A 24,816-nucleotide genomic window follows, 5' to 3' on the forward strand; every position below is an offset into this window, starting at 1 on the left:
GTATCTAGCTACAGACACGAAAAGGTTGGCTGATGAAGGAACTCTGTTCCTTGAAGTACACTGGTACAGTAAGAGTCATTCAATAATTGCAACATGTTTCAACTCCGAGTACAGTCCCCTGAAATTTTTGAACATAAAGTCGATTTAAAGCGTTGAAAGAATCACGTCTGATTTGCCAGTCTCGATCATTGAATGATCTTGTTTGAAACAGAAGAGAGAGGTGACTTTATATACTATTATCAGATCAAGCCCAGAAATTTCAAAGTATACCTACCAGTAAATCGATTATTGACAACCACATCGCCCTCCAGTTTTATCCTCCCATTCATCGCCTGCAAATCAATTACTTGCAAAAAAACGTATAATACATTAAGAATAATTCCTTCATCTACCCATAGCTCGTGATATCTTCCTTCTTGTAAATCAATATGCCTATTGCCCAAACGCCTGGCTTGAAGTTTCGCTCATTTCATGTACCGATTGCTTATACATCGTTGCCGTGTATTCATAAAATGCAATAATCACATAACGATACAATCTTTCTGCCTCTCTGGCTGCTGAGAGGTCGGTAGCCCTTGGTTAGGGGCTTGGATCCTGCGCCCAGGAACCTGATCTATGAGTGTCTGACTACCCCTTCCAATGCCACCATAGGAAGCCGTATTACGACGACCTGCAGCACTAGCTGGAGGACGTTGCTGACTATTAGCGGTTGCTGTATAAGCACTTGTTCTCCGGCTTGGATCTGCGTTTGGATGTGCAGGATGATTATCTGGAGGTTGGTAAGCCGGTTCGGTGGAAGCTTGCTCGTATGTAGGAGGTGGTGCATCAATGCCTGCTTCTGGGTCGACGGCAGGAGTGGCGATGGCAGAAGTGGCAACATTATTGTTGCGAGGCGGAATTGCGGGTCGACCTCGTGTACTAGTACTACCACGAATTGACCCTCCTCGGACTGGTACATTGACTCCACGGCCTCTGGTACTACCCCGCCCACTACCGCCCCGCTGGCTAAGCGGGGCATTACTGCTATTGTTGCTACTCCCCTGTTGCTCGATGTACTGCTGTGAAAGCTCTGACTCTCTTTGCCTTCGTGCAGTTTCATTTCGGTTACGCTCGTCCTCTTCTTCCTGCAGTTGTAGTGCCAAGGCGAAATCGTGATCTTCCTGTTCTGTGTTCATACCTTGCTCGTGATTCCGTGATTCTTGTTCATTCCCTGATGGTGCATCATGTGAAGTTTCGACTTGATTGTTATTTCCACTACCAGTGACTGTGGTCCAATTACCTTCTTCGTTTCCTTGGTGTAATGTGGAAGGTCCACCGACTAAACGAAAGTCACCAGAATAGAACTCAGCCCTTTCTCCATTAACATCAATAAGGCCTTCCCATACAACTTCTGCATGACCTGCATAACCAGAATCTGTCACGAGCTGCAATAGTTGAAGAGTTGTCGGATGTTTGAAAATTGTGGAAAAGTGGTCATTTCGAAACAGAATGGCTATAGCACCTGGACTCATAGACTTAGTGATAAGGTCTAAACCGTGAGCTGTAAGCTGAGTCGCTGCGGAGATAAAAAAAGCTTTGATAGTTGAAATGTCCTCTAGAATCCCTTGTTCCTCGAAACTGAGGCCTTCAGCAGCTAACTTCTCTTCTAATACCTCTTCATGAAACATCAGGTTTTGTGCGTCTTCATACGATTTAGCGGATCTTTTGAGTGCGATATAGGCAGGCGATTCTTCCTCGGGGAGCCAACCGTGAATCAAAGGCACAGAGAAAGTACCATATAGCTTCATTTCACGAGTTTCCTCGAAAGTACCTGGAAGCGAACTCTCACGCTGCGCAGGATGAATGTGTGGCATTGAGTTTCTGGGATCATTCGCTGACTGGGTAGAGCCAACGGGAAAGAAAAGGGGATTAACGTTCATTCCCGTATGGAGTGTTAGCAGAAAGGAATATAGATCGCTCACGTCTGGAAGCTCTTGTGCAGCATCTCCACGCCGGCCGGACATGAGTTCATCGAAGACTGCATCGAGCAGTAATCCGAGACTGACCTGCTCTCGCGACCGGAGTGTCTCCACTAGAGCAGTTTCCACATTTGCGGGTGTCGATAAAGTCAGAGCATTCACAAGAGCCAACAGAGGACAAGGTCCATTTGCATTTTGTACCAGAATAGGTGAAATTCTGGGGTTGTGTTGGGCATTGATGTCATGCCAAGATATTTTCTTAATCTCGTATGTCTCTTTCTTCTGTCTTAAGGCAGCGGCTGATGCACCAGGTGTCGTGATCGGTATTGTACTTGTGTTTGCCGCATCCAAGACTGGGCGCGGAGGCTGAGGAGGAGGATGTTCCTGAGAGTTGCGCGGTGGAAGCGCTGGAGCAATTTCTTCAGAGGGGATTCCAGAAATCTCTGTGCCATCTGCTCCGACTACTCCGCTTTGCTGAACATCCTCCGGTATGGCATCATGGTCAATTAAATTCCACCCCTCCGCAGGAGGATTAGAATATTGTGCGTTCTCAGAGGACTGGACTGGAATCGTTTGTGACTGATTTGAACTTTGACCATGAATAGAGTCCCAAGCATGTTGGTCTTCTAGTATCTCCTGCGTTTCGTGCGTTGGTAATGTCGATTTCTTAGGGCTAACTGGCGTTCCTTCTTCCTCTTCACCATCGTCATAATCATCCTCATCCCATGCTGGAGATTCAGGTTCGTCAATATCTACCAAAACTGATTGTTGCGAATCTTGGGACAAGCCGGAAGAGGTAACGACATTTGGAGGATTTGCGCCTGACCAGGCTTTATTTCCTGAATCTTCGCGTTGGAGGCTAGATGTTTGTAATGGCAGCTTTTCGTTTGTGATGGGTTGCCAAGGGTTTGTGTCTTGCCCAGAAACTCCCAAGTTTGAAAATTGTTGAGTTACTATGAAGAAGATTAGTACAAAGCTCAGGTTAGATGGGTGCAGACAAACCTTGAGGAATTGGAGGGGGAGGAGGAGGTGGTGGATAGTCCGGCGGTGTGGGTTTCTCTGTGAGCTCACCCCAGATGTCTGCACTACTTTCCTTTCCATCGGATACTGCACTTTGAGAACTTTGTGATTGCTGCCTTCTTAAAAACGGGTTCGTGATTGAGGAATTGGGTTTTAGCATATCCTGAGAAGGCTTGGGAGGGATTGTTGATGGCCCAACTCTTAAAGCGTCGGGAAGGCTTTTGGGATCGGGATGAGAATGCTCCTCTTCATTCCAAACATTAGGCTCTATGTGATCTGCAGGATGATCGTAAATCGCATTGTGATTCCTTTCGGGGCGGGGGACATGATGTGGATCCGAAAATACTGGGCTAATGGGGTATGGCGGCGAGGAGGTGTTGTTGGAAGGGATGCTGGATTGGGGAACAGGCTTTCGGGTGACCATCGTGAGTAATGGTTCTCAAACAGCAAGAAGTATTATTTAGAGCGGGGTGAAGTTTTGTTCCTGTCGATTGAATGTCTGGGGTAAGATTGATATTCGGAATTCCTCAGATATCGGTATCAGCGAACGATGAGGTCATAACCAATTCAAAGCAAGACGATAACAGAATGCAACCACAATTCTGCTTTCAAATTTGTCTTAGAAAGCTTGTAGATCTGTAAGAGGACACAATCGAGCTCCTTTTAAAGGGTTTGAAGGTAGAAACCACTCGTATGTTTTAAATAGCACTTCTAAAGGTCGATTACCTTGAAAGACTATCGATGGTATCGATAAGTACCTAGTAAGACGTGTGGGTATCGTATCCGTATCTGCGCTTTTGGTGTGGAATGTATGCGGCTGGGGAATTAATGGTGTTAAAGCAGTTGCGACAAACTTGGTAGTTCTTTCTCTCAAAGGATGAAGTAAAGATAGTTGACAGAGAAGACTATGTTGGTGACAGTGAGCTTTCAAGTTACCTAGTATTTATCAAAAGGAATTGCTTGCGCGTCTTAGAGCTTACTGCTATTCAAACTTCCAAGGTTGGTATTTCAGTGTGGCTCAAGATGTGGCCGAGCATTGCCACATACAGAAGGCTGAGTTATTTGGCAAAAGGTTTGACCAATGGTATGGAATCTCATGGGGAAGAAAAAATTAACTAAACGCAAGGCTACCAGATTCATTTGTACTCAAAAAATAAATAAATATCGATTGATAGACAACGATAACAATCGCTACTCAATTGCATATACCTTTGAATACCTTCGCTCAAGAGAGTGTTCTTGCTATTCAGAACATGCACAACTTGGTTAAAGCGAATGCTTGGGTAGCACTAAGACTGCCTTCAGACAACTTCAAAGTCTTACAAGTTGTTCCAAATACGTGAGTGAGTTTCGATAGCGTTGGCGGAGAATTTTCTTGTATCTACAGTTTTCTCGAATTTTGATGGGAATTCCTTGCTGACAATTTAACCAGTCCGATCTCATTGGGAAAATATGGCACATTTCCGAGCAATCTCATAATTGATCGTCCCTATAACCTCAAGTACGAACTTATCGACCGACAAAAGGACCAAAAATACTCGGATCTGAGGATTGTACCTGCTTCCGAGATCCATGCCGACACAATAGCAGAAGAAAATGCAGCAGCGAATCCAGTTCCGGATGAGAATGTAATAATTGGAGGGGATGGGGTCGAATTCGAACTTGTTGGAGAAAATGGCGAAGTTATTATGCGCTCGAATCGCGAAACTATTGATGACTCTGCCAGACAGACCTTAACTCAAGAGGAAATTGAAACCTTAAAAAGGGACGGCGCAGCAGCGGGAAAGGATCTCATTGCCAAACTAATGCTATCGCACACTGCCCTCGACGAGAAGACTTCTTTCTCGTTAGCAAAATATAAGCTGCTGAAAACAAGAAAATACCTGCGGCAATTCACAATTCTACCAATGGATGTGGCTATGATGGATTACTGGATGATGAAAGAGAAAGATGCCAGCAAGATCATGGAATGCAGAGATGAAATGCTCGCTTTGGCTGGAAGCTGGGCAAATGTACATTTCTCCGAGGATCCAGAAAGCGAGAATACCGACGACCCTCTCAATACAAGTGGTGGCGGGCGACTATTGGTTGTGGATGAGACCGGTGGTTTACTGGTTGCAGCTATGGCCGAGAGGATGGGCCTACTGTACCCAGAAGAAGATCAAGATTTACCCACGGAATTCACAGGGGCGTCAGAAGAAGCTCAAGCTGATAAAGAACCAGCTCCTCGACATCAGCACGATCGTCAATATCGACCTTATGCCAGTACTAACACCTTGACTCTAATACACACCAACTCTCAACCCAATCTTGCACTCCTGAAATACTTCAATTTCAATATTGATAGTCCTGCAGCATCGCACCCTCTGACTAGACGACTCCTACCTATATCCTGGCTTCAACTCATTTCGCCAGAAAGCGATAGCTTGTACTCATCTCCACCTCCTTCGGCAACTCCAGAGGAATTATCAAAATGGAGTTCGGGCAAAAGAGGAACCCATTATCGAAAGAAGCGTCGCTGGGAGAGAATTAGACATATAGTGTCGACTACACAACATGGCGACTTCACCGGCTTAGTAGTAGCTTCCAACATGGACCCTATATCTATTATCCGCCGCACCATTCACCTTCTACGACCTAGTGCTACCATTACCATATATTCTCCCACTATTGAACCCCTAGTCGCCCTCGCAGATCTTTACAGCACGAGCAGAAGAACAGCATTCATTCAATCACCCCCAGAAGAGTTAAAGAGACTGTCACAAGCAGAAATAGCCACATGGCAAGGAAATGAAGATTTCCCTCTCAACCCCTCGCTTATCTTGAATACATCGGTACAGAGCTGCAGAAAACGTGAATGGCAAGTTCTGCCAGGAAGAACTCATCCTTTGATGACGAGCAAGGGTGGTGCTGAGGGATATCTGTTTACGGGGACGAGAGTTGTGCCCGCGGAGGGAAAAGTATCGGCCAGGGGGAAGTTTTCGAAAAGACCGAAGGTAGTCGAAGGAGAGAAAACTAGTACGGGAGCTACGGAGGATATTGAAGGGAGTGCAAATAAAAGAATCAAATTAGAACCCGGAAGTTTGGAGGTTCAAACAAATGGTGAACAGGATGTAAATATGGGAATATAGAGCTAGACTCCAATGCACTTAATATATCGCACTTTCCTTGCAGTGCACGTATTTAGTGAAGTATAGAATCGATATTGTATTTGGTAGAGTAGTCTGGAAGATTGGTGGACTTCGTTTGCCTATCCTTCTCTCTTGGCCATCCACCTCCACCTAGCTTCATTTCGTAACCACAACTGTATCTTTGTATCGCCCATAATAACACCGCCAACTCCCTAATAAATGCATGCTCCCGACTTGCAACGTCATCTTCCTTTTTTTAAGCAGCTTATATTCATATCTACAGACCCCCTCACAGACTCTTTCCCATAAACTTCCTCTTCGTGAAGCTCAACCACCATTTACTTGGCATCCTATCCTCAGTATCGTAAATGCGTGCCAACAATCTACTTGCCAATTCCTGACGCACTTGTCCTAGATACTGTCGAAGGGTCTCGGCTTCTTGTCTTGAGGCGGGCGCTTCGAACATCTATTTCGGAGTGCCTGTTAGCTTCCCTTGTTTCATTTCGACTCCTATTTCAATACACAATTTCCAACTCCAAGCCCACACCCAGAAACCCATTAGCAGAAATAAAACAGAAACCAAACCCACCTGATTCAAAGGAAACCCTGGCTCTCCGGGAATGGCAAAATTGCTATCCAGCGCAATATTCTGAACCTCCTTCTGCGCCTCCCTAAACTCCATCTTTGGTCTCACTTTCCCAATACACTCGCTAACCCATAAAATTCCATAAATCAAGAGACGGTCTGGGGGCCCTTGGATTTCAAAATTGCGGAAAAATGTGTTGGCGCGAAAGAGCGAAAGTACTTCGTCTAATGCATCGTAGGATTCGGAATCGGGCTCTGGGGAGAGATGTGCTGGGAGAGAGGGATCGAGAGGGAGTGTGTAGGCGGGTCCGCGGACCTTTGTGCGGAGGGGAAGGAGAGGGAAGTTTCCAATTAGGTGGAGAGGAGTAGAGGAGTCTTCGTTGAATATGCTGTTGTAGGCCTGGGAGAGGTGGTGTGTTAGCTTTGTCCACGGTATGACGGGTGAGGTGTTTGAAGATTAGAGTAGTTCTGAAATGTTGATCCCGAGAGTATATCTCGATTGAAAGAATTGAAACATAGAATTATATCAGATACTTACGGGCATATTGAACAATTTGCCTTTGTAAATATGGGAAAAGGTGTACGAGTTGTTAATGTAGAGGGGCTTGAAGCTGCGTCAGTTCAAGGAGAGGTGTCGGCTGGTTAAGCTATCTGTTGGCCTGAGGCTGACGTAGCTACGCTTTTGATCCACCTCGCTGTGGAGCTGAACCGACAACTTTATATCCACTTCAACGGCATTTCATTAGCGCATGAAGTTATTTCGGAAGACTCTTGTGAGTGAAAGGGACTTGAAGAATTTGATGAAGTTTCCATTGTAATGTCTGAAGTTATCCAATGCCGAGAGCGGGAGTGGGAAGTTCTGCTATCTTCTCTCCTGCTTAGCATGTGGTGCAGAATTTGGCACTGGCAATCTGAGTCTGTCCAATTTGTTCACTACTGCTCACGCGTTCAAACCAAGCATGTTTGTGAGCTTTCTGTTTCTCTTGTAGTTTTCTAGGCGAGGAACAGACCAGTCTACCAGCCCTTGAAACATACACATGCGCGAGATGCTAAAACTTTCACGAAAAGCTGGAACATCAGCGAATCAAGACTTCAATCTGTTTCAACCACCTGGAAAAGTCCTCCATGTGAATATGCGTAAAGTCAAGTTGTGTAGATTTATGCAGTATTCTTACCGCTGAACCTTGTCCATCGCAATTTGAAAAGCACTTGCTACTAGGAACCTTTGCTACAGACTCACGCCGACTCGGCGAAGAAACGTGAATAGATGGCGTTCTTAAGAATGGATGCATATGTTACATTTCGATTTGAAGTTGAGGTTGAGGGCTAGTTCATGTCACCACAAACTCCGTCTCAGTCAAACTCCAGGTCCCGGTTTATTTGAGTTAAGCTAGCAGCATCAGTTTTATATTTCCACTTTGTTCCTATGCATGTATTTCTTATTTCGCAACCAGATTATCAACTTAAGAGCTGAGTATTTAGTAGTCCAGACTACAATCATTCTTGATACCCTACTTAAAAAAAATGATAACAATCAAACCGTTCCGGCAGATAGATTGTTTGAATCAATGACCGTCTCAATTTCTGGAATAGTCTTAGTATTGGTGTATTTTTCTTACAATCCAAAGTCTGTGGCCGGTCTCTTAGACACCGCAACAGCATCTTAGATGTCGAGCCATGACAACTTTTGATACTGAGCACTAGATACGTTTATATCACACCCAATCTCATGGTCGAATATGTAGAAGATTTCCTGATCTAACTCCAGATACGCACTGCTTTGTTCAGATTCATCCAGACTGACTGGTAACTTGTGTTCATCCTCTACTCTGACAAATAAGCTTGAGATTTCGCAGAAATTTGTTGCACTACTTAAACCCACGAAGGAGCTTGCCCACCCCCGGATTTTGGTGGGGCTTTTACTCTTGCAGTGATTTGTGAGTCTTCCTAAACTTGGGTATCAATACTTTTCCATGCGGGCTTTAGATTATGATATTACTCGTCTGCGAACCCTGTTGATATTTGAGCTAGATTAGCAAGCATCGTTGTAGTAAGACAACGAATCCAAACAAATATTGGTGTTCGTGAAATTGAATGGACAAATCAAAGTGCTATCCTTCAATGATGATTGGTTGTCATATATTTGGAAGTGCATCTGACTTGGAAGAGTTGCATTTTCAATAATTCAGTGACTCGCAGCTCCTCTCTGTTCTACACTACTTAGTTTCAATAATGGCAAAGTCATCGTAAGAGCATTTCACACCTGGTGCCAAATGAAATCAATCGAAAGTCTTGCAAAGTTTTTCGAAGAATTGCTCCCATCCCAGCAAACTCTCCCTCACAAATTTGTTACCATATACGCCATGTTTACTCCAATACAGTAGACACATGCTATTCTTCGCCTTTCCATTTGTTATCGACCAAAGATCATGAGATATCATTATCACCCAAATGCACATACTCCCTTTTACTCGCACGCCTGCATGACCTATACTCCGGATAAATGTGAACATACACTTCCCGACGGCTCGCCGGGAAATTGAAATTCGTTAAATGAAAATCCGGGGTATGTGGCAACACTGCCGAAGGAACACCGCATGTGGGGCGTTTCAAGGCAAGATTCAAGGAGGGTCGCTCAAGATTTGCAATCTCATAGGCGGAGTTTATATGACGACTAATACTCAATATATTAATATAGAGTCGATCTGCTTCACATAGAGACTTTCAATATCGATCATAAGACGACTCATTTGCTCCTGTGACCAGAAGCTTTAATGCCAATGTTTCTGTCATCGTTGTAGTTTCATTTGTACATCTGTAAGATTGAACTGCCGTGTTCGCTTCTGTCATCCAGGAAAGGGAGGAGATATCGATGCTTGGCAGTCGAAGTATAAATCGACCACCAAATTCCTAGATGCAGTCTGAGTATACAACCACCCAAATTCTTTTCCATCAAGACAGTGATCATGTTTTCCAAGCAGCTCACAGCTTTAGTACTCGTTTCAGCCGTGAAAGCCCATGGCACAGTCTCTGGAATCGTCGCGGATGGAATATAGTAAGATTTCCCCTCCTTAAAAACGCTACATCTCTCCAAAAACCGAGCTAACAATATCAAGCTACAATGGGTACAATCCAAGCTATCAATATACCTCACCCGCCCCCGTAACCGTCGGCTGGCTGATACCCAAAGACCTCGACAACGGTTTCATCTCTCCGGCTGCGTACACCACTTCCGATATCATCTGCCACGTTGGCGCAACACCAGCCCAAATTGAGGCTCCCGTTAAGGCAGGTGGAAAGGTTGAGCTTCAGTGGACACCATGGCCCGTATCTCATAAGGGTCCAGTCATCGATTACCTAGCCAACTGCAATGGTCCATGCGAGACTGTCGACAAAACAACACTTAAATGGTTTAAGATTGATCAAGTTGGATTGATCAGTCCAACGGCAGAGACCAGTGGGTTATGGGGCACAGATGTATTGATTGCCAATAACAATAGCTGGACTGTCACAATTCCCTCAAACATCGCGACTGGAAACTATGTTCTCCGCCACGAGATCATCGCTCTCCATGCTGCTGGCTCTACAAATGGCGCTCAAAGTTATCCACAGTGTGTCAATCTTGCAATCAAGGGTACTGGAACAGCAAAACCAGCCGGTGTACCCGCGACTAGCTTTTACACTCCTACCGATCCGGGTATCCTGTTCAGTATTTATGGGACTCTTTCGACTTATACTGTTCCTGGTCCTGCTCTCTACAGTGGTGCAATCTCAGTTACGCAAACACTCCCTGCTGCACCAACCGCCAGCGCAAGTGGTGTTTACACTGTTTCATGATGGAGTTGAAAGCATATATGTGCTTGGGATTTGGGAGTGAGGAAGACTTCAGGAATTGAAGTTGATATGATGGATCTCGGAATGTGTGATATGTTTTGGTGAATGATTGGACTCGTGTAGCAAAGAATGAAAAGTAGTTCCCAAGACACAGTGCGCCTTTGAACTTCAACGTCCACCTTGCGGGGATGATGTTCTTATTATGACACAATCGTAGTCAAAAGAAGATAAATCCATTATATAAAAGCCCTAGTACGGCGCATTAAGCTTCAAATGTTTCCAATTCCTCTAAACCTTAATACAACCTCAACATCGACCACCTCAAGATCTTGCACAGTTCTCTTTACCTTATCAAATGCGATAAATAACCTTAAACGGCTATATATACCGCAATAACTGACTCTCCTACATCCAGATCGCAAAGGCGACAAACAGTCCTGTTTGTTCAGGTCAAATGCGGTCTGGTGGTGGAGTGGTAATACGCCTGGTTCGAATCGGAAAAAATCCCGTCGCGGGGTTTCTCCTCACGCCCCTCTAATGGGGCGGAAAGGTTTTGCCATTTCTGACTGCTTTTTCTTCTTGTGTCATGGCTTCAAAAAAAAAAAGTATCACTATCATTTAATATTGAAAGAAGTGCTTGTTTTCGTCCTCTTTTGGTTCCTGTTGTTGTGTGGCAAGCGAGTGGTTGAATTTTTGAGTGGGGAAATGAAGCGAAGGGGAGTGAATGAGGTTATTGTGGACTTGGAGATGAAGGCGAGGTGATCGAGAAATATATTGAGCTTGGAAGCGATGGATGGAAGCTGTAAAAAGCAGCAAGATATCTAAAACAATGCGTCAGGTCACAAAATACAAAAGGTTGCATTCTGCAGCAACTGTTATCATATTGCTAACTTCTGCCCGTCGAGGGTCACAACCTGTGATGTGAAAGTTTGTTTCATCTGAAACTCTTGGGATTAAAACATTAAAACGTTTGTTGTGAAACTGAGTAATGTTTATTTCAATGAGCCTGTGTGAGTTATGCTCATCTGAATTCTCATAAGATTTCTTTGAGCGAGTTGTATTGTCCAGTAATGATGCCAATGCAAAGACCATATATTTTCAAGGTCTCTGGATTCTGATCCTGTCAAACAGCAAAGCGCCCAAGCTAGCATAAAACTGCTAATATCTTACATACGTTACCGAATCATCAAGGTTTCCACGTTATTCGCATTGTACAAGCATGGCACAAAGTAGTCAGATCCGAATCTGCGAATATTGCTGCTGGATTCATGCTATGAAGGTTAGTAAAGTAAAGTGTGAGAACAGAAAAAGATCCTCCAGCAATTCTGATTAATATGTTATTTATACTTCTCCTTCCCGTCAAATCTTAATCTATTAAAGTGAAGTCTTCATGGTAAACCTCCCAGTTACTCACAATCGAACGGCATGCTATTGAGCAATGAAAGGAGTTCAAGCCGCTGGCATCACTCTGAGCCACAAATGCAATAAATTGCCAAAATTCTTGTGATGTTATTTTATTGAACTCGTTATTCTATCTGCGTAACTCTACAGTTATTTTGCTCCTACAAATTCCACGTGGACTCCACGTGACTATAACCCATTCTTGTGAATCTCGGCATGTCTGACTCACATAATGCGGCTTTGCTATCTTTATTTTCTGATGCAATAAATATTTCCGACTCGAATTATAACAGAATCTGATCAACAAAAGCAAGTATGGTCTTTTCACCCACAAAGTCGCCTCTTCTCCTCGTCGTCGACCTCCATCAAATTTTGGTCGATCCACCATCTTCTTGGGGTCCGCGCTCTACCGCCAACCTCACTTCAAATGTGACCGCAATTATCAGCGCCTTCCGCAAACAATCTTTCCCGGTACTTCATGTTCATCACCACTCGCCTGATCCGACCGATGAACTGTACCCGATCGAGGCCAACGCTAGCTTCATCGCACCACATGCTTGCGCCGTTCCTTTCCCTGATGAGCCAGTCTTTATCAAGAACACTGGAAGTGCATTTGCATCTAGTAAACTAAAGGAAAGTCTTTCGGAATTTGACTGTGGGGACAGAGAGATTGTGGTTATTGGCATGGAAAGTGCAAAATGCATCAACAGCACCGTGAGAAGTGCAAAGGATTTAGGGTTAAATATGGTGGTTGTCGTAGATGCATGTGCTTCTTTTGGACTAGATTACTTCAAGAAAGACAAGATAGGAGCGGAGGAAGTACATAAAGTAGCGATGGGGATCTTGGATGGTTCCTATGCTAGGCTGGTTGAAACCGACGATATGGTCAAAGAATTGGAAAAATGGGACAACGCGAGCAGCATTGGCTCGTGAGTCATGTATAGATCAGTGGTAGAGATGTGAATAGTTTTTGCCTCATAGGCTTTGCTTTATAGCCACACACCTATAGTTCAGCTTAACATAAATCGAGCATCTGCCATCCCAAACAATCAGTAAATAATAATAAGAGAATATATTACAGAGTTCTCTATCCACATAGTGCTGTAGATAATATGATCTCTGCTCCAGTAGCTATTTGCTGCTCCCACTCATTACTTCCAGAATCACATTAACCAATATTCAACATCACTCCACCAAGACAAAATCCATTTTAACGACCATCCAAGAACAATGCAATATCCTCGACTCTCTTGCAAAGGAGCTCCTTCGTCATCAACCTCATTCTTTAGATACAGAAGGTGACTTTCAGCAATCTTCAATAAAGAGAGCGATTTGTATCGACCAAGCTATCTTCTCATTTCGCCGGAAAAACGACTTGTTTGATGCCCCATATCATATCTTCAAACATGCCGAGGAACCTCGTCACACTATCAGTCCTGCAACTGAAAATCATCCACTTGATGTTCGCCTCAATTTGTTAGAGATCGTATTGGTACCAGTGTTTCGCGCTGTACTCCGTAGAGACCTCAAGCAAAGCAGCGACGGTAATAAAGGAACTAAGACGTCTACTAAAGGAAATATACAAGAGAGAAACCAGGTGATGCAGAGTTTGGAACGACGTCTAACTTTTCGACGTCTCCAGCTGCCACTGAATGACCTTCTTTGTACAAGTAGATTGAACTTTTATCTCCTGGCAATAAGAGTTGAATTTCTTTGGTGGAAGGGAACCGGGATTGTTTTGTAATAAAATGATTTCCAATGGCCTTCATGATATCATTTCTTGCATCTAAATCTATTCCGCTTAATGATAGCGATAGATATGAAACAGGAGCAGGTAGAAGCTCATTGATGAATATTTCAAAGTTTCTGGGCCCTTGTTTGGCTAAAATGCGTGCTGAATTTGTTGTTTGAAATGCGGCATTGGCATGATCACAGATCGCAATTTCCAAAGGCAATGCAAGCTTGCGGAGACACTTAAAGCCACGCATGAATGTCTTGCCCGGGGCGATTGAAACTATTGGTCTGTCTTTGAGAGAGGTATCCTCAGTGGAAGTTGACGCGCAAATCTTGATAGAAAGTTCCTCAAGGTAAGTTCCTGCCTCGCCTTCGATTGCTGCGATGAATTTGAAAATGTTCCAGGCCTCATCATCGCTTTCCCTATCAGGCGAATGGGCATATTTAAAACTCCTAAGATGGGGGGCATGTTTGAGAAGATTGGCAATGGCTACGTCACTGATACAGCAGTTTTTAAGATAGACTGTTTCGAGACTCTGACCACAATGAAAATCCGATATGGGTCTGGAAGGGAGTGCAACGGATAAGGCACCTCTCGCTACAAAGTTGGGGCCCCGGCATGACCGCATGTTTGGCAGTGCTAACAATGGAAAGTTATTCCACCAGTCAAATTTGAGTCTAGTGTAGGTTGATATCTTGATATGAGTAAGTTGAGTGAGACTAAGATCTTCACATGGGAGCGTCGATAGCTTGTTTTCGGCAACAATGGCCTCAAGAAGTGCTTTGGAGGCTTCGACCGGCTGCCAAGGAGATAACACGAGAGTCTTGACGTTGGGGAGCAGTGTCAAGACAAAAGCAGTGACATGTTGTGAGTAGTTGTTAGAGTACCGATTCCGCCTCAGATCCGCTTTAATTAAATCATGATACTCCTCCCAGTCCAATCCTGCTTTCTTTAAATAATGAGAAGCAGCGAGTAGCTTTTTCAGAGGTCCATGATGTCTACGGTAGAAATCCTGAACATAAGAATGATATTTGTCAATGCCAAAGTCTGCGTGTACAATATAACGGGCAATTATAGGCTCGCATTCGATCCGTAGGATGAGATCTAGCAATGTCTTGATTGATGACGATGGTCCTAATGCTAGTCTATGGTATTGTGACCGAAACTGATTGTGAGATTCGAGGAATGGTATGCATAATGAGTGAGTTTCTTGGCAGGTCAAAGCCAGACTCTCAAATCCTTCTGGCAATACAAGCGTTACGATTTTTTCGAAGATTTCGGTAGGTAGATCGAGGAGTGACATCTTGTAAGTAATGCATCAAGATTACAGAGAAGATCTTGTGATGTTTGAGAATACATAAGCCTATTTGAGAATATATAAGCCTAGCCTTGGTCCTGCAGATCATGCTAAGCGCAGCGCCTAAACGTAATCACGTGACTATAGTCTCTGGGTTTCTTATTAGCTCTAAGAGAACATGTTGTTCTTTGTGTTTCGTTGCGTGAGCTTGAAAAATGAGCTTATCTTTCCGAGGGAAAATTCTAGTAGAGAGTAATATTTTTGAAAGTTGGTCAGGCGGAAAGCTCAAATGTTTATATTGTCCAAACACGTAGCTTGTGTACATCGAATTCTCTTTTATTGGAAGGAGAGACAGAATTATGCCCTAGATAAGCGCACCAGCTCTTTCCCATACAAGCTTTATTTCACTGTTATTTCTATTCTCACGTTTCTTATAGTATATATCATATTTTAATTACAAGGAAAATGTATTTTTTATTGTATTTTAGTGTTTTTCAATTACGTCAAGAACAATCATCGACAAAGGAAAGTGCAAACATACCTGCTTGAGGACCAGCTTTCGGGTTGAGTCTCGAGTCTCATGTGTCTCTACTGATGAAGTTCTCGAAAGCATCATACTCCTCGAGTAATTCGCGACGTTCCTTTCTCGAGTTTATGAGTGCCTGTTGTGTGTTTCTTCTGATTTCAAGCGAATCGATGTGTTCTTCTTTGAGGTCGTTGAAACAGTACTCGCATTCACAGATTTTACCCCCAGGACTATAATGCGACCAATTGTCAAAAAGATATCCCTTCTTCACCTTGGGTGGAAGAGAAAGTCGTGAGAGGCCGGGAGTTTGGTGGACCAAAGCTTCGTACTTCTCGCGAAGTTTCTGGTTTTCTCTACCCAGCGCAACGAGTTCGGAATGGAGAGCATGTTGAACTTTGACGATTTCAAATTGATGTTCTAACATATACTTGTGTCCATGGTGGTTATCGTAGCAGTCAAGTAGACTACAATTGCTATCGGATTCGTGATCCAATTTGTCTTCGTTGGATTCAGATACTGCAGTTGGTGTGATCTCTGCACCGGAAGTGACAATGCTCAAGTTGTCAACGATATCCGAAATGTCTCCCCCATTTGACTCAAGATCCAGATATGTCTCTTGGGTTGGTGTATTTTCTCCTTCGCGTTCGAAGGCTATTTCCACGATGTCTGCAATGGTTTTATCAATAAGATCAATAATTCCATCAATCTCCGGAGTCACTGTGATCTCCTCGAGTCTCTCAACTACTTCAGCAAGGTCTCTATCGATTATCATCAAAATTTGATCCATGTTAACGGGTTTGATTGTCTAAACCTCAACGATTCGCTGGATTATTTCTGTTAAGACTGGATTGCGAAGCTGTAAGTCTAAAGAAGAGTGGTGCTATTGGTACTTATGAAATGTGATAGGCGATCAATGGCGAGTATGAGGATGGAATGTTGCTTACAAGGTAGATATTGCTTGATCTTATAGTTTAAGAATTACAATTGTTTAGATTCTGTTATCTTGGACCTTTGTGGCTCACCCTCTAAAGAAATTCTATTCACACGGCTGAGTTTATAAGACAAATTTCTCTATTATCTAGCCAGCATATGAGCTATTCAATGTTGTTTCATACTATTCGAGCTTTGCCTTGTTGTTGTACCCGGGATGGAAGAATGCAGGTCCAAGTTCTTTGTTAGAGAGACACAACTCTTTATCTCCATCACAATCCTTTGTCTGACCTGTATTTCTGACTCCAAGTGACACAGCAGCCGAGACCTCACACTCTTTCTCATATTCTGTCAAACTACAATTTTTTTTTTACTCCGATCTATCGACAGACTCTCAAGAATTACTAGATTAGCGTGCAGAATAACAGCCAGAAGAATTCCGCCACACCTGTCAATTGTGTACGCGCTGATAATGCTTGGTGTGCTCCTGAAATAATCATCTATCCAATGTCTTCATATACACTCAACTGCTACTCGGGATCAACTCTACAGTGTATCGTAGGCTATTCAAATTATCGATGCATTTAGCAGACTCATGAAGAAAACAAATTTCTCGTTGATTCGATGTCTACGAAGATACAAGTCGCCTGTATGATATGTTAGCTGCATAAAGGGGTCACTACCACTGGCCTAAAGCCACACAGAAGAAGCATGTAGAGCCACATAAACTCTGATACCTCAGAATGGCTAGTATTTTCGCGGCCTCAAATTATATGCCGACCTTCTTCTCAATACAATCATTGTCATTTCTATTTCACAAGGTTGCAGTTCATACAAATATCTAACTTTTTTTATAAATTGTAAATTAATTCATGATCTCGCAACTCCTAGATATCAACAAAGGGAAACTAGAAAGAAAACCAAACATACGCGCGAAGACCAGCTTCTACCAATCTCCTATGAGTCTATTCCGGAAATTTGAATACTCCTCGAGTAAATCGCTGTATTCCTGATCGAAGTCGAATAATGCACGAAAAATGGGGATGACTTTGGCAGAATTGATGAGTTTCAGCTCGAGAGCACAGTAAGAACACGAACCACAACGATCGCGAGGTGTATTCGAATTTTCGTCTGAGTGAGGAAGGAAGTCTCCGTATTCCTCCGCGAGATATTCATCTGGTTCAACTCTGAGATGAACGTAATCATCATACTGCTCGTAAACATCATCGTTCGTACCACGAGAGATTTCGAATCTTGAAGAGTTCGTAGCCCGAAGAATTAGAGCCTTGTATTTTTCATCGAGCTCTGTGTATTCTTTCATCGTGTTTCTGCACTCAATATTGTATTCGGATCTTTCTCGGCTGAGCACCTCGATTTGTCCTTCTATCATCTCTTTGCAGTCGCTGCAGTTGTGATGACAGGGGCAAGACTCCTCAGGATCGTATTTGTACTGTTTATCGAATGCTTCTGAATTGGCCGAAAGCTTCTCTTGCATAATCGCAAACAGCCGATCGCATTTATCAAGTAAGTCTTCATTCATGACAGTCATGGTATTGATTTGTTGACGTAAAGTATCTTTAGCCTCAACAATTTTGACATGGCAAGCTTCCAGGTTTTCATAACAACGACGGAAGTGGCAGATTCCCATTACCAGAGGGCTAGGACGCTGGTAATCGTAGCAAGAATTATCAATGATTGGTAAATCAAAAGTCATATCCGAAAATTTGACACTGAAGCCTGTGAGTTGGTGGTACAGTGTTGAATATCTCTCGCGATACTTCAAATTGTTCTTGGCTAAAGTAACAAGCTTGCGATACAATATATTCCGAGTCTTGACAACGTTAAAGTGGGCCATTTCCAAATACCCGAGACAGCGAGGGCAATAGCAGTGATTACCAGAAGTGGAAGCTTTGTATTTATATGCTAAATAGTGCTCAAAGTTGGAGTATTCTGGGACTAGTTTAAGGTCAGTTTCTATCTCCACGCACTCTTTATGAGCTGAAGAGATCAATTTGCCGAAAATCACTAACCTCTCTACCGAATCTATTTCGGCACTCGTGCCAGGGCCGGCTTCTCCGGCAAAAACACCTTCTGTGTTTGCTGATGCGGTTACTGACTGGAAGGTGTCTTGAGTGTAATCCAATTGACTTCTATCACTGGTTTCCCAGTCAATCAAAATTGGTGTCCACTTCATCTTGAGGATTGTAATCTGAGTCTTGAATATGTAATGGAAGATTTAGATTGAAAACTAGATATTTGAAGTATTGAATGAGGATGGGAAGCTGTACTGAAATGTGACAAATGAGTCGAACCAGAAGTATAATATAGTTGAAAAATGAGCTTTATTCAAAGTCTGTTCCATGTATGCCATGCATATTTTTCTTCTTCAGGAATAACAAAGGTAACAATTTCATTGTCCTCAAAGTATCTGTCAAAGGAGAAACTGCCACGACGAATCAATTGTCAAGATCCTCTTTTCATGAACCTTCATATCCTATGCATTGAGAACAAACACGAGAAAAGGCGCAATCTACACTCAACATATTATAAGATGATACTGTGGATTCAAAACACATGGATTGCTATGCCAGAAGAAAGATAATATACAACCTCCACCAAATACCTCTTCAACCAACCCCCACTACCAACAGACTCATCACTCATCACTCATCAACCATCCAGCCAACCACCATTCACGAACCAACAAAAGAAATCAGCCATTTGCTCATCCCATCATAATCCTCATCATCATGCCCCATCACCGTCACCAAAATAACCAGATCGAACCAAAACAATTTAAAGAAACCAATTTGCACGTTCACCCCCACTAAAAGTAGCTGACCCTACATCTTTCCCATTGGCTTTCTAGCCCATCCATTCACAGTTCTCCATCCAGCACCACAAGCTCTACCCTCTTCAATGAGATTCTGTACACCCTCCAACGTGCCCTCATCACCCACTGTCTGAACTCTACATCTCAACAACCATTTTTCCCAAGCCCAGCCACCGACTAATCCAGTAACACAAGCTGCATCTCCTGTGTTTCCGCTGACCATCGCTTCCATTTCCAATGGATCACCTACACTGTTTCTCTCCACATCTACTCTATGCTCAGCATCTGCACCCATGGGCAAAAATACCCACGCGCGCTTGATACCTACGAAGCCCGCCCGTTTGAGACGCCCAAGCCAGAGTTTGGTGGGAGAGGGGTCGTAACCGAGGGTCTTGAGATTGAATCCAAACTCGACGCTTTTGGCCAAGCCCATTGGGCCCGCGTTGACGATATCCGAATCCATAATGGAGAAGTCGAGATATCCGCCTGGCTTAAGAATACGCATGCATTCATTAAGACAAGCTTCCCATTCGTCTTCACCGTTCTCACCGCGCTCCTTGAGAATCATGTAGATTTCGCGAGCGGAGACGAGATCGAATTGGTTGTCTTTCCATGGAAGCTTAACGAGACGTTCTACAGCTACCTGGCGAAGATTCTTAGGACCGCGAATGTTGGAGTTTGAGAGTTGACGAAGAGCCTTGGTGGTTACAGTGTAGACTTTGCAGTTGGGATATTCAGTAGCACAATGCCATGCCCAATCACATGTGGCTTGTCCCCCCAGATCGAGAATGCGAGCACGGTCTCGAGGGGTACCGTTGATCGTGGGACCCATTGAGGAAAGTCTTGCAAGTCGCTTGGCAACCGGAGCTGCGATTAAGCGACCTCCGTTAAGCATTTTAGTTGCTGTGACGTTCCAGGCTGCAGGTGACATTTGCTCAAGAGCTTCAGCTTCTTTGTCATGCTGGAGCTTTTCGGGATCTTCAAATGGGGTATCATCGCCACGAGCCACGTTGGAAGACATGCGACGCTTTGGGGACATTGGAAGAACGCTCAATTGGTACTTACCGAGAAGACTGGCACGATGAGCTGCTGGAAAGGATACGCGTTGAGATTGCATAGCTTCAAACCTGGGCACCCGATGCACGAAGACATCACGACGACGGGTTTTACGAACTGAGCGTTTGAAGGCACGATGGTATGTCGATTCTTGAGGAAGGGCTTTGGGTAACGGACAGGCATGTCCAGCTAGTGCGGCAAGCGTAGCAGTAGCGGCTTCTGGAGTAGAAACATCATGATTGATTGGGTCTGTAGAAAATCGAACGATCTTTTTCCGCTGCAAAGGCAGTTGCTCAGGCTCAATTGGTGAGATATTCATTTCTGCTACTGAAAGTCTTACACTGGCAGCTCGCTTCAACAAAGCAACTTCATCATCACGAGCCTCTGTAGGATTGATCAGTTCCGAGAGGTAGTCATGCTGAGCTGCAAGCCATAATGCTGTCCGGTCAACATTGGCATTTGCAGTATCCTCAAGCTTGTTGATATATCCAGGTGCGTAATCCGTTAAGATCTCGTCAGCTACAATTTCTTCATCAAAATGAGTTTTGTTCGGTGGTGGAGAGCTGACAGGGACAATTGTTTCATCAGAATTGTCATGGCGGATCTCCGGCCGAATAAATTTAGCAGTCGGTGGCCCATCTGTATCAGCAGGCTCTGGAAGTTCGATGATTCGCTCAACTGGATGAGGTGCCCACGGAGTGTTGTAAAAGTTTTCGGCGGTAGTTGACGAAGGCGGAAGAGGTTCGTCTGGCGTAATAGGCACAAGGTGCCAGGTATGTCTTGCGCCATGGCCCAAAGATGCAAAGAAGCCACCAGGAGATGGGATCTCCAGATTTGTTAAACTCTCCATAGCTCGCTGTTGACTTGGAGTAAGGACTAGCGAGTTAGCGCGATGGATGTTTGTATTCAACGGTGGCAAGCTTTGCTGCATCTCTTGGCCAGGTATAGTTTCTTGCGGTGCGGTACTCAAATCAATGACTTGTTCCGGCTGCTGTTCATCAAAGTAGTCATTTGAAGGTCCCGAGATCGCCTCTAACGTGGCCATAGCAGCAGGTTGCAATTGAACACCCCAGCTAGCCCGAGGACCATCTTCTTCACTATCATAACCGACATCTGGAGTTGGTGGAGCAGATATTTGGGCCATCTGCTCTGAATCCATGCTTCCATCCAACGAAGGTGGAGTCGATGATGATGGAATTGATAGATTTTCTTGATTCTTGAGGAACGTGAGAACAGCGGGAGACATTGCTACTCTCGGAGGTGGTGTTGGTGGTACTGGAGAGGCTAGTTGTCGTTTGAAAGCGGTAACTTCCGCCCATGGATCTTCACTTGACGGAATCACAAGTGAAGGCAATGAGCTTAGGGAGTTTCTGCTCCGAGTAGAGCCCATAGATGATCTGTTCGACCCGTTTGACCTTAAAAACTGCCCAACGCTAGTTCTTTGCCTCATAGTGCTGCTCCTTTGATTATCGTCGTCGGATGAAGCATCATAGAGATCATCGAAGTCTGTAGCATCGGTTGTAAAACTTGTCCTTGTCCATGGTGCTGATGAAGGAGCGGAAGAAGAGTCTTTGCTCGAGTCTGAACAGGATGGTGAAGCTGGACGATATTGTTGCATGAATTGATTGGCTCGAGGCGTTGGGAAGTGGTCGCTGAGGGGAGAAAGGAAGTCTGCCTTCAAGGGGGATCTATCTCGACCTCGCATTTCCATGTGTTTTGAACCCCTTACAGATTCTTCTTCATCTTCCATTATTGTATTAAGTGGCCGTCTTCTTGCCTGTGCCTGCACAGGCGAAGTTGGCGGCCGGTATGTTGTGGCAGGTAAATAATCTAGAGTTGCCATTTCGTAGACCTAGAAAACGTGACCTTTTTGTTTTACGTTCCTTGTCGACTGGGTATCGTGAATTAATTTTCGAAAACGCGCTGCGTCCCGTGAGGCAAGGAAAATGAGATATTAAAAGATAGTATGCTTCGATCAACGAAGACTTTGTAACAATACCAGGAAAAAAAGAGAGGAATTAACAACAAGAAAAATGCACCTCCTACACTACAAAAAAAGAATGAGACGAGAAGAACTTGTGTTTGGTAACTGGGCCACTCAAGGGTTTATACTGACGATACCTGTATTGCCTGTACAATCGTCACGGGATAGCGTCAAAAGTCGACCAGGGGAGCAAGCAGGTGTGGCACCAATGGAAAACTATTTTTATTGAAGAACCGACCAAAAGGGACTCACAAGCTTCTCCAAGCGTCAAGACCAATGTGATCTCCACTAGTCAAGAGATTCATCCAAAATGAGGATAAAAAATTGAGATTGACTAAGATACTACAACGTCGGTTCACGACCGTATAGCCAATAGAACATGTGGCTGTTCAACCACAATGCATGGCAATGACGGCTCAGCAGCGAATCGTTGGCAAGTAGGGACTGAAATGGGAAGAAAATCAATTTTTCTAGCAAATTGCGCGCGCAACAATTAATTGAGGAGGTAGGTTTTCCGTTAGCGCTTGCATACAACATCTACCAATGAAAGTGCTCATCGACTGCAGAACCTTGCTGATTCATGGGAACACCACAAGTTGGGCGCGTAAAAATAGAAATGGTTAAAAGACTGACCTATGGGGATGGATTTCAATGCACCACGAGTTAGACTGGGTTTGACTTGATCGTGGTTCAACTTCGCACGACTGGATGTGATGTTCTGATTTATACAATTGATTCGTGAAGTACCCATGTAGAAATGAGGACAGAAATAGGTGACGGGTGGGCTCCCTATATAGGTATACTTTGACTTTCTGTAAGTAGAGATATCCGCCGATGAATATTGCCAACCAGTCATGCTAACCTGATTGTGTGAAGCACAAATATAGGTACAGTGTATGAGCTCATATCTGCTGGCGGTATGATCAATATCGAGGTACCTGCATTAACAAATTGCCAGCTAAGCAGTCTCGGGTGAAGATTCATATGCTTTGTATACATATATATATATATATATCGGCGTCTGAATATTGCATCATTACTGTATCTTTGATCCTCTGTTTTCGAAAGATGCTTGGGGTGTCATTGACAGTCGAATGAATGAGAGATCTTGAACACCTGAGAGTTTCCACAAACCAAGTGTAAGCTCCTGTCACGTGCTATTACCGTGGTCCGTGCTTTCTCTGTCCGTTGTCTTGGCGAGCTTGGTCAATCAATTCTCGTTCGTGCTGCTGCCAAATGAACTACCTACACCACTTGAACCAAAATCTCTTCCTCCGACTCATTCATCCACAACCCATCTATACAGTCTCACTCAAACCGGTCTCGTTGATACCATCTATCGGGAATGTTGCATATTTTAGCAACCAGGTTTTTCGACAAGGTTACATCCGATTGCTGAATACCATTTTCAATCTACCCCGAATCTCTCTAGTCAAGCACCATCTCATGTGGATGGGTAACTATATATTCTCTCAGAAGGAAATCATACTCCAACATTCTGCACTCCTTGTTCCATCGATTGTCAACCACTTTGCTTCAATACGCTTCCACAAATTCACAATTACCAGAAGAATCCAAACCTTTGCATCGAGCTACGTCGAATAGAGATGGTACTACTCATACTCACCTATATGATTTGATTTCTGTGGTTCACGACATTAATCTCTCGAGTTGCTTTAACTTCACATTGAAAATGTAGAGTACTTGTAGACTCCCACGCGGTGTATCCTGTATGCCCGGCTATGCGTTCATCCAAGTAATATTGATGCATGCACGACTAACCCTGAATAGGCAGAAAGCTCGACTGATACTTGAATACATGGAACACAAATGCTTTCACGTGGTAGTCAGATGCTTCTGAGACCTCATGTATCGCACTTAAGTCTTGTTCTTTATAATCGGGAATATTTGTCATCTTCTTGAGTTCCGACCTCTCATCTGACCGGGCCAACAGATTATGTCCAGTTTTATAGACTCAGCCTGCCAGTCCTCAGACACTAGTCTGGTGTTGTCCTATCAAAATTACCCATTCTCTTGATGACAGGCGGCAACACAGACTCCAAAAGTTTCACAAGTTTCTAATTTTCATATACTTCGAGAGATCCTAAGAATCTCAGCATCATCAAAGCCAGCATGAAATACTTCAGAACACGTTTCTAACCATTTTAGACAGGCCACTGAAACGCGGCCGGACGGAATTGGGTGCACTTTACATACATCAATCAAAATGAATCAGTCTATTATTATATAGATACACCAATATCCTGGGACCAGCTAACGGCAGAATGTTCTTTCTCATTAAAGGGAACTAGATGTTGAATGTGCATTCAGTTTCATTCTCACTCGGTGGTGCTAGAAGAGAATGCTCTTTCGAGTGTATCGAGATCCTCTACCAATTCAGTTGTTGTTTGAGGATCCATATGACCGGTGCAATATACCCAAGTGTGATAATGCTATAATTCCTAATATTGGTATACAGTTTTGATGGCCTCATACGCAGAAAGGTCTGTTGATAAAAAGAGGAAA

At 43.9% G+C, this 24,816-nt stretch overlaps 9 protein-coding genes across 9 annotated transcripts; 3 read left to right on the forward strand and 6 right to left on the reverse strand.

Moving 5' to 3' along the window:
- Window positions 1-521: 521 nt before the first annotated feature.
- Window positions 522-3,402, reverse strand: EAE97_006093 (uncharacterized protein; the record flags this gene model as incomplete). Its single annotated transcript, XM_038876606.1, has 2 exons — window positions 522-2,911; window positions 2,961-3,402. 2 exons carry the CDS (start codon window positions 3,400-3,402, stop codon window positions 522-524), a joined length of 2,832 nt encoding a protein of 943 aa, XP_038732313.1.
- Window positions 3,403-4,231: 829 nt separating this feature from the next.
- On the forward strand, window positions 4,232-6,109 carry EAE97_006094 (uncharacterized protein; the record flags this gene model as incomplete). The annotated part of the gene is made up of 2 exons (XM_038876607.1): window positions 4,232-4,317; window positions 4,411-6,109. The coding sequence occupies 2 exons, from the start codon at window positions 4,232-4,234 to the stop codon at window positions 6,107-6,109; spliced, it is 1,785 nt and encodes a 594-aa protein (XP_038732314.1).
- A 289-nt stretch (window positions 6,110-6,398) lies between these two features.
- Window positions 6,399-7,238, reverse strand: EAE97_006095 (uncharacterized protein; the record flags this gene model as incomplete). Its single annotated transcript, XM_038876608.1, has 3 exons — window positions 6,399-6,575; window positions 6,699-7,094; window positions 7,233-7,238. 3 exons carry the CDS (start codon window positions 7,236-7,238, stop codon window positions 6,399-6,401), a joined length of 579 nt encoding a protein of 192 aa, XP_038732315.1.
- A 2,422-nt stretch (window positions 7,239-9,660) lies between these two features.
- Window positions 9,661-10,531, forward strand: EAE97_006096 (uncharacterized protein; the record flags this gene model as incomplete). Its single annotated transcript, XM_038876609.1, has 2 exons — window positions 9,661-9,749; window positions 9,811-10,531. 2 exons carry the CDS (start codon window positions 9,661-9,663, stop codon window positions 10,529-10,531), a joined length of 810 nt encoding a protein of 269 aa, XP_038732316.1.
- A 1,713-nt stretch (window positions 10,532-12,244) lies between these two features.
- On the forward strand, window positions 12,245-12,862 carry EAE97_006097 (uncharacterized protein; the record flags this gene model as incomplete). The annotated part of the gene is made up of 1 exon (XM_038876610.1): window positions 12,245-12,862. The coding sequence occupies one exon, from the start codon at window positions 12,245-12,247 to the stop codon at window positions 12,860-12,862; it is 618 nt and encodes a 205-aa protein (XP_038732317.1).
- Window positions 12,863-13,497: 635 nt separating this feature from the next.
- On the reverse strand, window positions 13,498-14,967 carry EAE97_006098 (uncharacterized protein; the record flags this gene model as incomplete). Its single annotated transcript, XM_038876611.1, has 1 exon — window positions 13,498-14,967. The coding sequence occupies one exon, from the start codon at window positions 14,965-14,967 to the stop codon at window positions 13,498-13,500; it is 1,470 nt and encodes a 489-aa protein (XP_038732318.1).
- Window positions 14,968-15,539: 572 nt separating this feature from the next.
- Window positions 15,540-16,274, reverse strand: EAE97_006099 (uncharacterized protein; the record flags this gene model as incomplete). The annotated part of the gene is made up of 1 exon (XM_038876612.1): window positions 15,540-16,274. One exon carries the CDS (start codon window positions 16,272-16,274, stop codon window positions 15,540-15,542), a length of 735 nt encoding a protein of 244 aa, XP_038732319.1.
- A 1,089-nt stretch (window positions 16,275-17,363) lies between these two features.
- EAE97_006100 (uncharacterized protein) lies at window positions 17,364-18,611 on the reverse strand (the record flags this gene model as incomplete). Its single annotated transcript, XM_038876613.1, has 1 exon — window positions 17,364-18,611. One exon carries the CDS (start codon window positions 18,609-18,611, stop codon window positions 17,364-17,366), a length of 1,248 nt encoding a protein of 415 aa, XP_038732320.1.
- A 649-nt stretch (window positions 18,612-19,260) lies between these two features.
- Window positions 19,261-22,149, reverse strand: EAE97_006101 (uncharacterized protein; the record flags this gene model as incomplete). Its single annotated transcript, XM_038876614.1, has 1 exon — window positions 19,261-22,149. One exon carries the CDS (start codon window positions 22,147-22,149, stop codon window positions 19,261-19,263), a length of 2,889 nt encoding a protein of 962 aa, XP_038732321.1.
- Between the last annotated feature and the right edge of the window lie 2,667 nt (window positions 22,150-24,816).

The sequence above is a fragment of the Botrytis byssoidea genome (assembly GCF_014898295.1).
Source record: "Botrytis byssoidea strain MUCL 94 chromosome Unknown BBYS_011, whole genome shotgun sequence".
In the NCBI taxonomy this organism is placed as follows: Eukaryota; Fungi; Ascomycota; class Leotiomycetes; order Helotiales; family Sclerotiniaceae; genus Botrytis; species Botrytis byssoidea.